Consider the following 12,323-nt stretch of genomic DNA (forward strand, 5'->3'; position numbering starts at 1 on the left):
CACAACATTCACTCAACATTCGGGAGGGGCGAGAGTAAAGTCCTATCCCCAGGCCTGACGGAATAATGAATATAATATACTACAACATTTAATGTTCTTATCATTTATATGCTTCTAAATGTATGACAAATGTATGATCTTGCTATACCTTGCTATATTGTGCTATAAAATATAACTATGCAATGTAATTATTTTCTGTGTAGCTGAGACTAGGCGGTGTATAAATTTAATTAATTAACTATAGCACTTAAAACAATGTTTAAATTGCTCTACAAAAAATGAGACATACCCGAAATAGTGAAGCCGCTAAACTTTGACCAAATGCATCCTTTATTTGATCATCTTTGGAGTTGCTCATGACAGCTTCTGTTATGCTAAGAAGTATTTGCAATATATGCTCCCTAGGATAAAATTTAAAATATATATTATACCTATGAAAAATGTAGGAAAAAATTACTAATGGCATTTATCTTAACATTTTCTCATAATAATGTTGACACTACCATCATAGGTACTTCTAACACTCTTAAAAAGTTGCAAAGTAAGAGAAGCAAATATTAGGATTGTGCACACTTAAAAATTAGTCCCAAGGAGACTCCTTGTCCTCCGTTGTTCCCCTCTCCTAACTGCTCTGTGCATAATGCATCTGGAAGAGGCCCCAGCTGTTCTTCCTTCTCACTCATATCAGCCTCCAAAGCCTGCTGCCTCTCTGGTGGTTGGGAAATGTCGGATGGCCCTGGCTCTACCTCTATGTCTGACCCAGAGCATCCATCAGAACCTTCCCCAGATTCCAGAATTTCCCCAGACTCCAGGCCCAAGTTCCTCCCCAATCTCTTCACTGTCTGGGTCTGCTGCCAGCTCTGCTGGCAACTGATGGGCCACAACACAAGGTTGCAAAATGGGGCAAAACTAACTTAACAAATATCTCACTTAACAACTCAATTGTGATCACAAGTTGAAGACTACGTGTACCAAAAAAGGATTTGGGCCTTATATAAACACAACATCCCTTTACTAGTCATTAAAGGAGCTTGTCTTGTTTTGAGGCATCAGTACCAGCTTAAAAAAAAAAAAGATTCCGTTGATTTAAGACGCCTGCTCCTTAAAATTAGTGCAAGTCTTAAAGCAGTGTAACTAATCTTTCATTCAGACCCATATGGAAAGCACTTATTTAAATACCAGCAGAAAAATATTATAACCACAAGCATTTTAAGTATCTTATTATTCATTTTCTAAGAGTGCACAACCCCAAATAATATTTTAATCCTAGGTTTCCCCAACTTAACTATCCTAAATACAGGCAATCTTTGTTTAATAACCATTTTTGCTTGGCAACCATTCAAATTTACAATGGCACTGAATGAGTGGTACTTATAAGTGGACCTTGCACTTAACTAGCACCGTGTTCCACAATCATGGGATAGCAATTTGCTATTTTTCTTGTCAGTTCCCAACAGGCCTGGGGATAAGTCTCTAATTTGCCCCACCCGAGTGTTGAATGGTTGAATGCAAGTTGTGTTTTTATTACTTTATTTATTTTGTTCACATATTGTTTGTTTTGAATTGCACCCCCTCCCTAATGATTGTAAGCCGCCCTGAGTCCCCTCAGGGAAAAGGGCGGCCTATAAATCCAAATAAAATACAAAAAAAAAAATAGTTCCCACAAATAAAGTCAATGGGGAAGCTGGCAGGAAATTGAAAATTTTGGTTACATGAGCTCCTCGGTTAATGACCTGTGTGGTCCTTGCTTAACTGTGACAACCTGAACTGTGGGAACTGCTGTCACTAAGTGGCACAGTCACCTGGTTTCTTGACGTATTACAGCACTGCTTAATGACAGAGTTTCCAGTCCCAATTATTGTTGGTAAGTGGAGTTTACCTGGATGTAGTTTTTACCTTTTAGTATTCATATTAATGTCAATGCCAGGGAATTCTAGTAGGTAAAGTCTACATATTTGGACAACACCCATGTTAGAGAAGCTGTATGATTTTGTATTTAAAATATTTTCATTATGACATGTAATAATTTTACTAATAAATCTAAACATAATGATCCCTTTATCAAGATATCTATTTTTGTTAACTAAAGAAATAGTAATAATATAACAAATCATTTAGATTCAACATTATCAAAAGTTTTCAATTGAAATACAATTAAAAAACCGTAAGTCATTGCGGAATGTCAGAAGTGAAACTTCAAGTCAAAAGTGTATTATGCCTTCTATAGCAGGGGTCTCCAACTCCCAGTCTGTGGATTGGCAGCGGTCCGTGGCATGCCAGCAGTCCGTGGCACACCAGCAAGCAAACAAGTGAATCCCCATCCATGGGATGCAGGCAGCATGCAAAATCACTACCCTGCAATCCACGAAGAAACCTTTCTCCATGGAATCAGTCCCTGGTGCTGAAAAGGTTGGGGGCCACTGTTCTATAGGGTACAGACCCTCTGAGGTCTTTTTATAGAAGCTCTTTATGCTATGATAGCACTTAGAAATTAAAAAAAAGAAAAATTAAAGTTAAGGTCTTCAATAAGAAATATGATAACCACCCCTGGTTCCTGGCTTCTTTGCCTTATTTTTTGATAGTTTTGGCCAGGAGAAGGCTGCATAGAGGATTAGAACCCAAATGGGCAGAACTTGGTAGATGCAAACTATTCATATGGATAAATAAAAGCTGTGTCTCTCTAATATATTCTATCTGTTACTACTGTGATTTGCAAACCTCATTATAAAGCATTTGCTTTATTTTAAATATATTTACATTACTTAAATATTTAGTATTTCAAATCAGGTCTTATCTAAACCAAGTAATAAAACATGTTTTATAAAACAAAGTATAAGTGTTGAGTAAATTATTTTTATTAGCCATTAGTTTTATTTTTTAAAAATTCAATTTCTATAGCCACCCATCTCAATCAATGGCAATGATTTCAACTATACTTTGATTTTTTTAAAAAAATAATGTCCTAAAACTATGTCCTGAAAACAAATACAATCCATCATGGAAGCTTTTCATTCATTTCCCCATGATTTGGAAAGATCACAATATAATTCTGCATTTTTTCCTTATGGGCAGAAAAGCCCAATATAAATTAAAATTGAAGGGGTAAGAATTGACAGCATTCTATTTGTTCAGCAATGAAAACATGTATTTCAAATCATCTTGCCCTATAACAATATGTTTTTTTTCCTAGAAAACAAAACAAATTATCAGTGGAATATCCACATTACATTTGTGCTCTCAGAATTAAGAGGTGTCCAACTTATGCACTACCTGTCTTTTCAGATTTGTCGAAAGTCTGGACATTCATTCCTATCCATTAACTGCTCTCTAGAATTCCAGTTTGTACATAGATAATTTACAAAGGTGTATGTAAGTTATGAAGATATACCATATCTTCATAACTCAGATATAGCAATGAGAGGAGCAAGAGTCAGCCCTCCTAGGAAAACTAGAAAGGAAACTGGATAAGATAAACTAATTCTACTATGTAAGGTTATATTAATAGAAACTTGAAAATATGAAGGCACAAGCTTCCTGCCTCCATTATTAACTATTTGATTCATTTGGGCAGGTCTCTCCTAAATTTCTTTCTCTGATCATTAATCGACTGCCAGCTCCTACCACTCTTGTCTGATTGTTTCCTAGGCAGCATTTCCTCCTCTTTCCCCAAGGTCATTAACACATTCTATTTCAGATAAACATACCAGGTCTTTTTATTCATTGGAACTTCCATTATCATGCGCCTATATATACTCAAAACTGCTCTGCAAGAATTTATTTGCTCTTTAAGTAGTTCAGGGGCTTCACTGCATGGTTCCAATAAAAATATGTTTGCAGAGTTTGTCAAAAATACCTTTATATTTTGAAAGATAGAGAGGAGGAAGAAGAGGGAAAGGGAGAGGGAGGGAGAGAGAGAGAGAGAATGAATATGAATCTATTCAGGTTATTTTGAATAATTTGAACAATATATTCTTCATGAAATTTAGGATTAAATTAATCTATTTACAAACAAACATCACCCTTACAATAAGTTCATACTGAAGTTATAAAGAGCAGAATCTCTTGCACATTTTAAATGATATATTTAGATAACTGCCATTTTTTATCATTCTGAGTTAAGAGAATTATAAATACATTTTATAATAGCATTTTCCTTTCTAATAAAAAGGCAATTTGCCCATTGAGCTGTTTTAGATTAAGAAACCTGACGGCCCTGAATTGAAATGAGAGCAAATATAGTCCTGGAATAGATATGCTATGGAGATGTGCATTAAATATCTTTTCTAAAAATCTACACACTAGGAAATGATCTGTATTCCAAAAGTTAACAGAATTCACCATAGTTGCAAACTAACCTCATTATAAAAAGTCTCTGGTGACCCCAGTAACTCTGAAAAGCTTATATAGCCAGATTGTCCCTCTGTATAAAATAAATTTCAAAAACATTCTACAATTTCGTGCCTTTCTGCTTAATTTAGACTGTCATAATAATCTGAGAACAGGACAACTGTTGGCAGTAAAGGGAGATGTAGTGTATTATAAACAAAAGTTGGATCCAGAGAATTATGCAGTGAAACAACTGAAAATAGTACCTTATGAACAGACTCTTATAACACAGAATTTTACATAGATGACCTGTGACTATGTGCCTGTCTTGCAAAAGTTAGGAGAATGCTTGAAAAAGGATGCAATGATCATGGGAAAAGGCCCTGATCAACTACAATATTGAAGAGCCATCATAGAATTCATCATAGCAATCATACAGAGAGACAGTTGTTGCAATGACTCATGGATATTCTCAATCTTGGGTTACATAGAAAACATTATTTATTATTCTGGGGTTTAAAACAGTATATATTCAAAATGTTTTGAGTATAAAATTTCTTGCCTCAAACATGAATTGATTATTTTCAGCAGCAAAATGGGCTGCATCTGAGTACTCTGGAGTGTACAGAGAATTTCTGCTTATCTTTTAAAAACCACCTCTTAGAAGCCTTTTGATCTTGGTTCCTTTGATTTTTTTGGGGGGGGAGGGGAGATCACGTTGAGGAATGTGAAGGAGAAAAAGGACAAAATACAGATGCTGATCAGGGATCTTCATATTTCTGGGGCCTTCTTTGTAACTGTGACTGTTGTGTATTTTAAAGTGTTGTTTTGTTTATTTATCCCTTCCCTTGTTATTGTAAGCCGCCCGGAGTCCTTCGGGAGTGGGCGGCATACAAGATCAATAAACTCAACTCAACTTTTATGATTTTTTAAGTACATCTGGAGCTATTTGTGTTTCTTTTCTACTTCCTTTTAATTTTTTGCAGCTCAAATATGGTCTCTGAATATTTTGATTTTTTTTATACTTTTGATCCACCGCAGCAGTCCACCCCAAATTTAGAATAATTCTAGTTACAATTAAGATAACATCAAATGTATCTTTTGCTTTGCATTTATATCAATTCTAAAGGAACAATGTATTTCCTTTTGTCCAAAGCAAAATTTCAGTTTCAGTTTAATTATGGTAACAAATATAAATACAATTAACAAGTACAAAATATATTATACAAACTAAGAAAGCGATTTCTTTTGTATTATACAGTATATATATTTGTATATGTTATATGTATGTATGTATATATATATGTTGTATGTATGTATGTATGTATGTATGTATGTATGTATGTATGTATATATATGTAATACCTGCAGTGTAGCTTGAAGTCCTGCTTTAACATTTCATTTCATCTTCTAATAAGCATCCTCTGGTAACAGCACTAGAGAAGGAGTAACTTCTCCCCAACTTGAGGATCTTCTATGTCCAGACACAAGCTTTAGGAAAACGTATTAATCAACATATGAGCACCCAGAATGTAACCACAGTTTGCTCACTGTAAATTTTAACAAAAGAATTAGCAGCTTTAATACTTTTCAAAAAAATAAACAAGCACTTAGTGGTTTAAAATATTTTAAATACTCTTTATACCCATGATGGCATGGGGAGCCATATTTGCTGGCACGCCAGCCGTCAGCTCCTGCGTGCATCTGATTTTTGGCCTTCAGCAAGGCCAGGGAAGGCTGTTTTCATCCTCCCCAGACTTCAGGAAAGCCTCCGGATACTGGGAAGGCAAAAAACAGGCCCAACCTCCAGAGGCTTTCCTAAAGCCTGGGGAGGGTGAAAAATGGCCCCAATGAGCCACCAGAGGCCCTCAGGAAACCAGAATGCATAGGGAATGAACTTCCGGTTGGCCCGTTGGGCCTGTTTTTCACCCTTCCCAGCCTCCGAAGGTTTTCCTGAAACCTGGGGAGGATGGAAAACGGCCCCAACAGGTCAACCAGAAGTTCAGAAACAATCCATTTCCGGCTTCCAGAGGGACTCCGCCGGGGTCGGGGGAGGCTGTTTTCACCCTCCCGAGGCCTCAGGAAAGCCTCTGGAGCCTGGGGAGGGGGTCGTACATGCATGCGCAGGTAGGTGGGGGGAATTGTATTGGTGGGGCACGCGTTGCACGTACGATAGCGTGCACACACACACAATTTTTGGTACGCCCTAAGACAAAAGTTCGCTTTCACTGCTTTATACCATAAATTATTATGTGTGTGTGTGTCTGTATGTATGGTTTTGCAATATGTCACTACTAATTTACACATGCTTTTTTACAATACAAAATACCATTTTTACTTGAATACTACTATTGAGGAAAAGGCAAGGGAGATAATCTCCCAAGTATATGGGCCACAGAGTCTATAATTGTCCACACAAATTTAGGGGGCTTTTAGAAGGAGAGGAACTGGTTCCATTTACAAAAATCTATACTAGATTAATAAGACTTTTACCAACAAAGAGGTGATGATTTCATTACTATTTAAAATCAGATACAGTAATAATACAGAATAGAATAAAGATTGATGCAGCCCATTTTGAATGGGCTAAATTAGTGACCCTGGCATTAAAACTCTTTATTTGCTTAGTGATATAATATACAAGGGAATAAATATTTCAGTGGGGGCAAAACTGTCTGACAAACATTTGTACAACTTGAAAAAATTCTAATTTTGTATTGGGATCAAGTTTTACTGATTCATTTATTATCAACAGTTTACAGAGTACCTATAGTGATGAATAAATATGATTAAAACTATGTTAACTATTGGAAATACAGTTTCAATTTTCTTGACATTCCCTACCAGTTTAACATTGTGGCCTGTGTATCATTATTGAATTAAATAAAGAATACTGAAGGATTGGATTCCAAAATTGACTCACTATACATAGACGGATAGAAGGGCAACTCATCAAATTTGCAGATGACATTAAACTGGCAGGAATCGCCAATACCCCTGAGACAAGCTCAGGATCCAAAGACATCTGACAAACTTAATGGGCCCTATCTAACAAAATGAATTTTAATGTGGAGAAAGCAAAAGTTTTACATTTAGGCAGGAAAAATCAAAAGTATAAGTACAGATTAAGTGAGACCTGGCTCAAAAACTAGCCCTAGAGCAGGGGTGGGTTTCGACCGGTTCGCAACGTCCCTGCGATCCGGTTGGTAGGCGAACCCGGAAGTAAGTAACTTCCCTGGGAACGGCGACGCCCCCCCGCGCACCGCGCGCGCCCGCACACCCGCGCCGCTCCTTACCCGGTTTTTACGAATTCTGCGCTTTCCACGCATGCGCAGAACGCATACAGCGCCTGCGTGATCCTCCAGGAGCAGCTGGAGCATCGCGCAGACGATAGTATGCACGTGCACGCCACGTGCATGCACGCGCGCGCCACGTGCGTGAGGACGCCGCCGGCCTCGTTCCAACCGATCCGGTTGGAACAGGGCGAGAAACCCACCCCTGCCTGAGAGGGACCTTGGAGTCCTAATGAATGATCACTTAAATATGAGCCAGCAGTGTGCAGCAGCAGCCAAAAAAGCTAATACGGTACAATCCTGGGTTGTATAAACAGAGGCATAGAATCAAGTTCACATGAATTATCAGTACCGTGTTTCCCCGAAAATAAGACAGGGTCTTATTTTCTTTTGACCCCCCAAATATGGCTTGGGCCTTATTATTGGGGGTGGGTTTATTGTTTTGGGGTGGCTGCTCTCTTACGAGCAGGCTCCCAAAGAGCCGGGCACAGCCTCAGGGGTGAAGCAGCAGTGCAACACAGCAGCCATGAGGTGACCATGCTCACAAGCAGCCACCCGGAAAGCCCCCTTTCCAGAAGGGCACAGCGCCATTCACTGACCTAGGGATATCCTAAAGGCACCAAGCCATGTGAGCGCCTGTTCCCCGCCCCATGGCTCCTGTGGCTGGGCGTCTTCGGAATACCCCTAGGTCAGTGAATGGCGCAGAGTCTTCCAGCAGCTAGCCCACAACCATAGAGCAGACTCCCAGAGTGGCCACTGCCGGAAGACTCGGCAGCCAATCTCCAGAGTTTGGAAGCCAGAGAAGAAGTCATGCTAGGATGGCAGCGGCAACAGCGGTGCTCTGGCCCTGCAGGGAGAGCTGGGCCAGTGCATGGTGAGGCTGGGAGGCGCGTGAGTGGGGAGCGGAGCAGGTGCGCATGCTACCCCCCTCTCCAGCTATGCAGAGCACCATTCACTGACCTAGGGGTATTCCGAAGGCGCCCAGCTGCGGGCATCGGGGCGGGGAACAGGCACTCACATGGCTTGGTGCCTTTGGGATTTGCTGAGACTTTGGAAAAAGTTCAGAGAAGAGCAACTAAGATGATCAAAGGCCTGGACACTAAAACATATGAAGAATGGCTGCAGGAATTGAGTTTGGCTAGTCTAAAGAAGAAGAATTAGAGGCGATATAATAGCAGTATTGCAGTATTTGAGGGACTGCCAAAAGAAGGGGTCCAATACAAAGCATCAGAGGGCAGAACAATGGTTGGAAATTAACCAAAGAGAGAAGCAACCTGAAATTAAGGAGAAATTTCATAATAGTGGGGACAATTAACCATTGGAACAGCTTGCCTTCAGAAATCAGGGGAGTGCCATCACTGGAGATTTTTAAGAACAGGCTGGGGGATCACTGGATTTCTTCTTCACCGGATCAGCATTGTAGTTCTCCTCCGCAGGTCCACGGAGGGGGGGGGGAAACGGGACAAAGCCTCATGCAGCACTTTGCTGGCCACAACCTTTTTGGCTGGCAGAGTGCCGTCAAGGCTGAAAACGGGCCATTGAGGGGCCTCATGGGGCCTCTGTGCAGCCTGTTTTTGGCCAGCAGAGTGCTGCAGAGAGCCATGGAGGCTGAAACAGGCCAGTCCTTCGATATATCCAGGCCGGCCCTGCAGACCACCTGCAGGCCAGATCCTTGAGTTTGACACCTTGTCTAGACAATGACTTAGATCTGATGTGGTTCCCATCTTCAAAAAGGGGAAAAAATAGATCCAGGAAACTATAGACCTATCAGCCTCACATCAATACCAGGGAAGATTCTGGAAAAGATAATCAAGCAACAAATAAGCGAAGACCTAGAAGTAAACAAAGTAATAACCAAAAGCCAACATGGGTTTGTCAAAAACAGATCATGCCAGACTAATCTTATTGCACTCTTCGAAAAAGTGACAAAATTAGTGAACCAGAGGAATGCCGTGGATATAATTCACTTGGACTTCAGCAAGGCATTTGTTAAAGTAGACCATAACCTACTACTAGGTAAAGTAGAAAAATGTGGGTTAGACAGCATCACCACCAGATGGATTCATAACTGGCTGACCAACCACACTCAATGTGTAGTCCTCAATGGAACTGCATCTACATGGAGGGAGGTATGCAGTGGAGTACCCCAAGGCTTTAGGTTTTAGGCCCAGTACTCTTCAACATCTTCATCAATGACCTGGATGAGGGGAACTCATCAAATTTACAAATGACACCAAGTTGGCAGGAATAGCCAACATTCCAGAAGATAGGCTTAAGATACAGAAGGATCTTGACAAACTTGAACATTGGGCACTATCTAACAAAATGAAATTCAATGGTGAAAAAAGTAAGGTTCTACAATTAGGCAAAGAAACAAAAACAAAATGCACAGGTACAGTATAGGTGGTACCTTCCTCAATAGTAGTAACTGTGAGAGGGATCTTGGAATCCTAGTGAACAACCATTTTATTATGAGCCAGCAGTGTGCAGCAGCTGCCAAAAAAGCCAACACAGTTCTAGGCTACATAAACAGAGAAATAGAATCAAGATCATGTGAAGTGTTAATACCACTTTATAATGCTTTGGTAAGGCCACACTTAGAATACTGCATTCAGTTTTAGTTGCCACGATGTAAAAAAGATGGAGACTCTAGAAAGAGTGCAGAGAAGAGCAACAAAGATGATTAGAGGACTGGAGGCTAAAACATATGAGGAACGATTGCAGGAACTGGGTATGTCTAGTTTAATGAAAAGAAGGTCTAGGGGAGACATGATAGCAGTGTTCCAATATCTCAGGGGTTGCCACAAAGAAGAGGGAGTCAAACTATTCTCCAAAGCACCTGAGGGCAGAACAAGAAGCAATGGGTGGAAACTAATCAAGGAGAGAAGCAACTTAGAAATTTCCTGACAGTTAGAACAATTAATCAGTGGAACAGCTTGCCTCCAGAAGTTGTGAATGCCCCAACACTGGAAGTCTTTACGAAGATGTTGGATAGCCATTTGTCTGGAACAGTATAGGGTTTCCTGCATAGGCAGGGGGTTGGACTAGAAGACCTCCAAGGTCCCTTCCAACTCTGCTATTGTATTGTATTGTATTACTTATCTGAAATAGTATAGGTTCTCCTGCTTGAGCAGGAGCCTGGACTAGAAGGCCACCAAGGTCCCTTCTAGATCTATTCTATTCTAAAATTGCAAACAGGTGCTTTTGGAAAATTATAACAGGACATCCTAAAAGTACTTTTCTTAGACAAAAGGATTTATACTATCAATTTTAACGTATCAATCTTTCATTTGGGTAAAAGTGTATTTAAGGAACAAAGAATGAACATAAATAAACGTTTCTTCCAAATTAAAAATGCAATCCTAAGAATGATATGATTTTAAGCCCAGTCATTTCAGATTTAAAGATCAAAATTAGTTCGCATATTTTTATTTTTTGACAAAAGAAATCCTCTGAAATGTAATGATCAGGACCAAAAGAAAAATGTTTACATCATTATAAAATGTATTAAACAAAAGCTTTAGAAGAACACTTTAAGATTTATTCAACTTGTGCATGAATATGATACTAAGAAGGTTTTTAAGGAAAACAAGATCTTGATTCTGTTATACTTTTCATACCCAACCTTCCATGCTCAAAGCATATAATTAAATTTTTATGATAACTTATTCAAATACTTTATGATAAACAACAAAAGTGATAATTGTCAGAATTCCTCTGAAATTTGAAGGTGACTAAGAGAAAAAAGAGTACCTGAGTAGCAATAGATTGTTAGGGAAAAAGTGGAACCAAGTTTTCTATACTATTTACATTACACTGAGCAACATCTCTGCTTCCATTATACAACTGTTTACACACTTCAATTGATTACATCACACAAACCTACAGACTATTCAAAGACATACCTGTTTGCCATCGGTCTCTTCTGTTGAGTGTTCTGTAATGACATCATCATCTTGAGTAGTTTCCTTTGCATCTGGTTCTTCCATGAAGACAGGTTTTTCATGTAGTATCCATTTCCTATAAACTTTCACAATCTTTCAGTTAAGGATATCTCTGATGGTGGCAGCAAAAAAGCCTAAAGGGGGAGATAGATATGAGGAGATTGAACTCAAAGTTCTCCATTTACCTACTTTAATCCATCAAGCTGTCATCCATAAAAGGAAAAAGGCGTTGGTACTTACCTGATATGCCTCTTCTCATAGTGGGGGGAGGAGTATCCAGACTGGGTTGAGTTTGTCCTCTCATTGATTGCATTGAGTCAGATAAGCTCTTTGGGACACGCCTCTGGCCACCAGGTACTCCCCAGTTATCGGCGAAGAACTCTATCCGACTCGTTGCACCATTCACCAGATTCTTATTCGTTATTAGCTTTTATTGGTTTAAACATCAATATATAACTTTCTTTAAACAACGAACATAACGTTTAATCACAAAACACTGTCAGGAAGGGCTGGATACTCCTCCCCCCACTATGAGAAGAGCCGTATCAGGTAAGTACCAACACCCTTTCTCCATAGTGAGGGGGAGGAGTATCCAGACTGGGATGTACCAAAGCCTACACGTCCCTAGGAAGGGAGACCCCTGAAGCAACATGCCCCCAACTCATGCCTGGTGAGGCGGGCCCCTGCCCTGTGAGCCGCCTGTAACACCCTGCGGCCGAACGAGGCTTCTGCTGAGGCAAAAGAGTCCAATTTATAGTTC

At 39.7% G+C, this 12,323-nt stretch overlaps 1 protein-coding gene across 1 annotated transcript in view; it reads right to left on the reverse strand.

Annotated features, from left to right (window-relative positions):
• The window catches only part of RALGAPA2 (Ral GTPase activating protein catalytic subunit alpha 2), a 194,857-nt gene that overhangs the window by 148,737 nt on the left and 33,797 nt on the right, over positions 1–12,323 (reverse strand). The window contains 7 exon segments of the mRNA XM_032219499.1: positions 290–401; positions 3,705–3,853; positions 5,692–5,725; positions 5,727–5,781; positions 5,784–5,817; positions 11,525–11,661; positions 11,664–11,697. Of these exon segments, the coding sequence (XP_032075390.1) occupies positions 290–401; positions 3,705–3,853; positions 5,692–5,725; positions 5,727–5,781; positions 5,784–5,817; positions 11,525–11,661; positions 11,664–11,697 (555 nt within the window).

This window comes from Thamnophis elegans, chromosome 6 (assembly GCF_009769535.1).
Source record: "Thamnophis elegans isolate rThaEle1 chromosome 6, rThaEle1.pri, whole genome shotgun sequence".
Classification (NCBI taxonomy): Eukaryota; Metazoa; Chordata; class Lepidosauria; order Squamata; family Colubridae; genus Thamnophis; species Thamnophis elegans.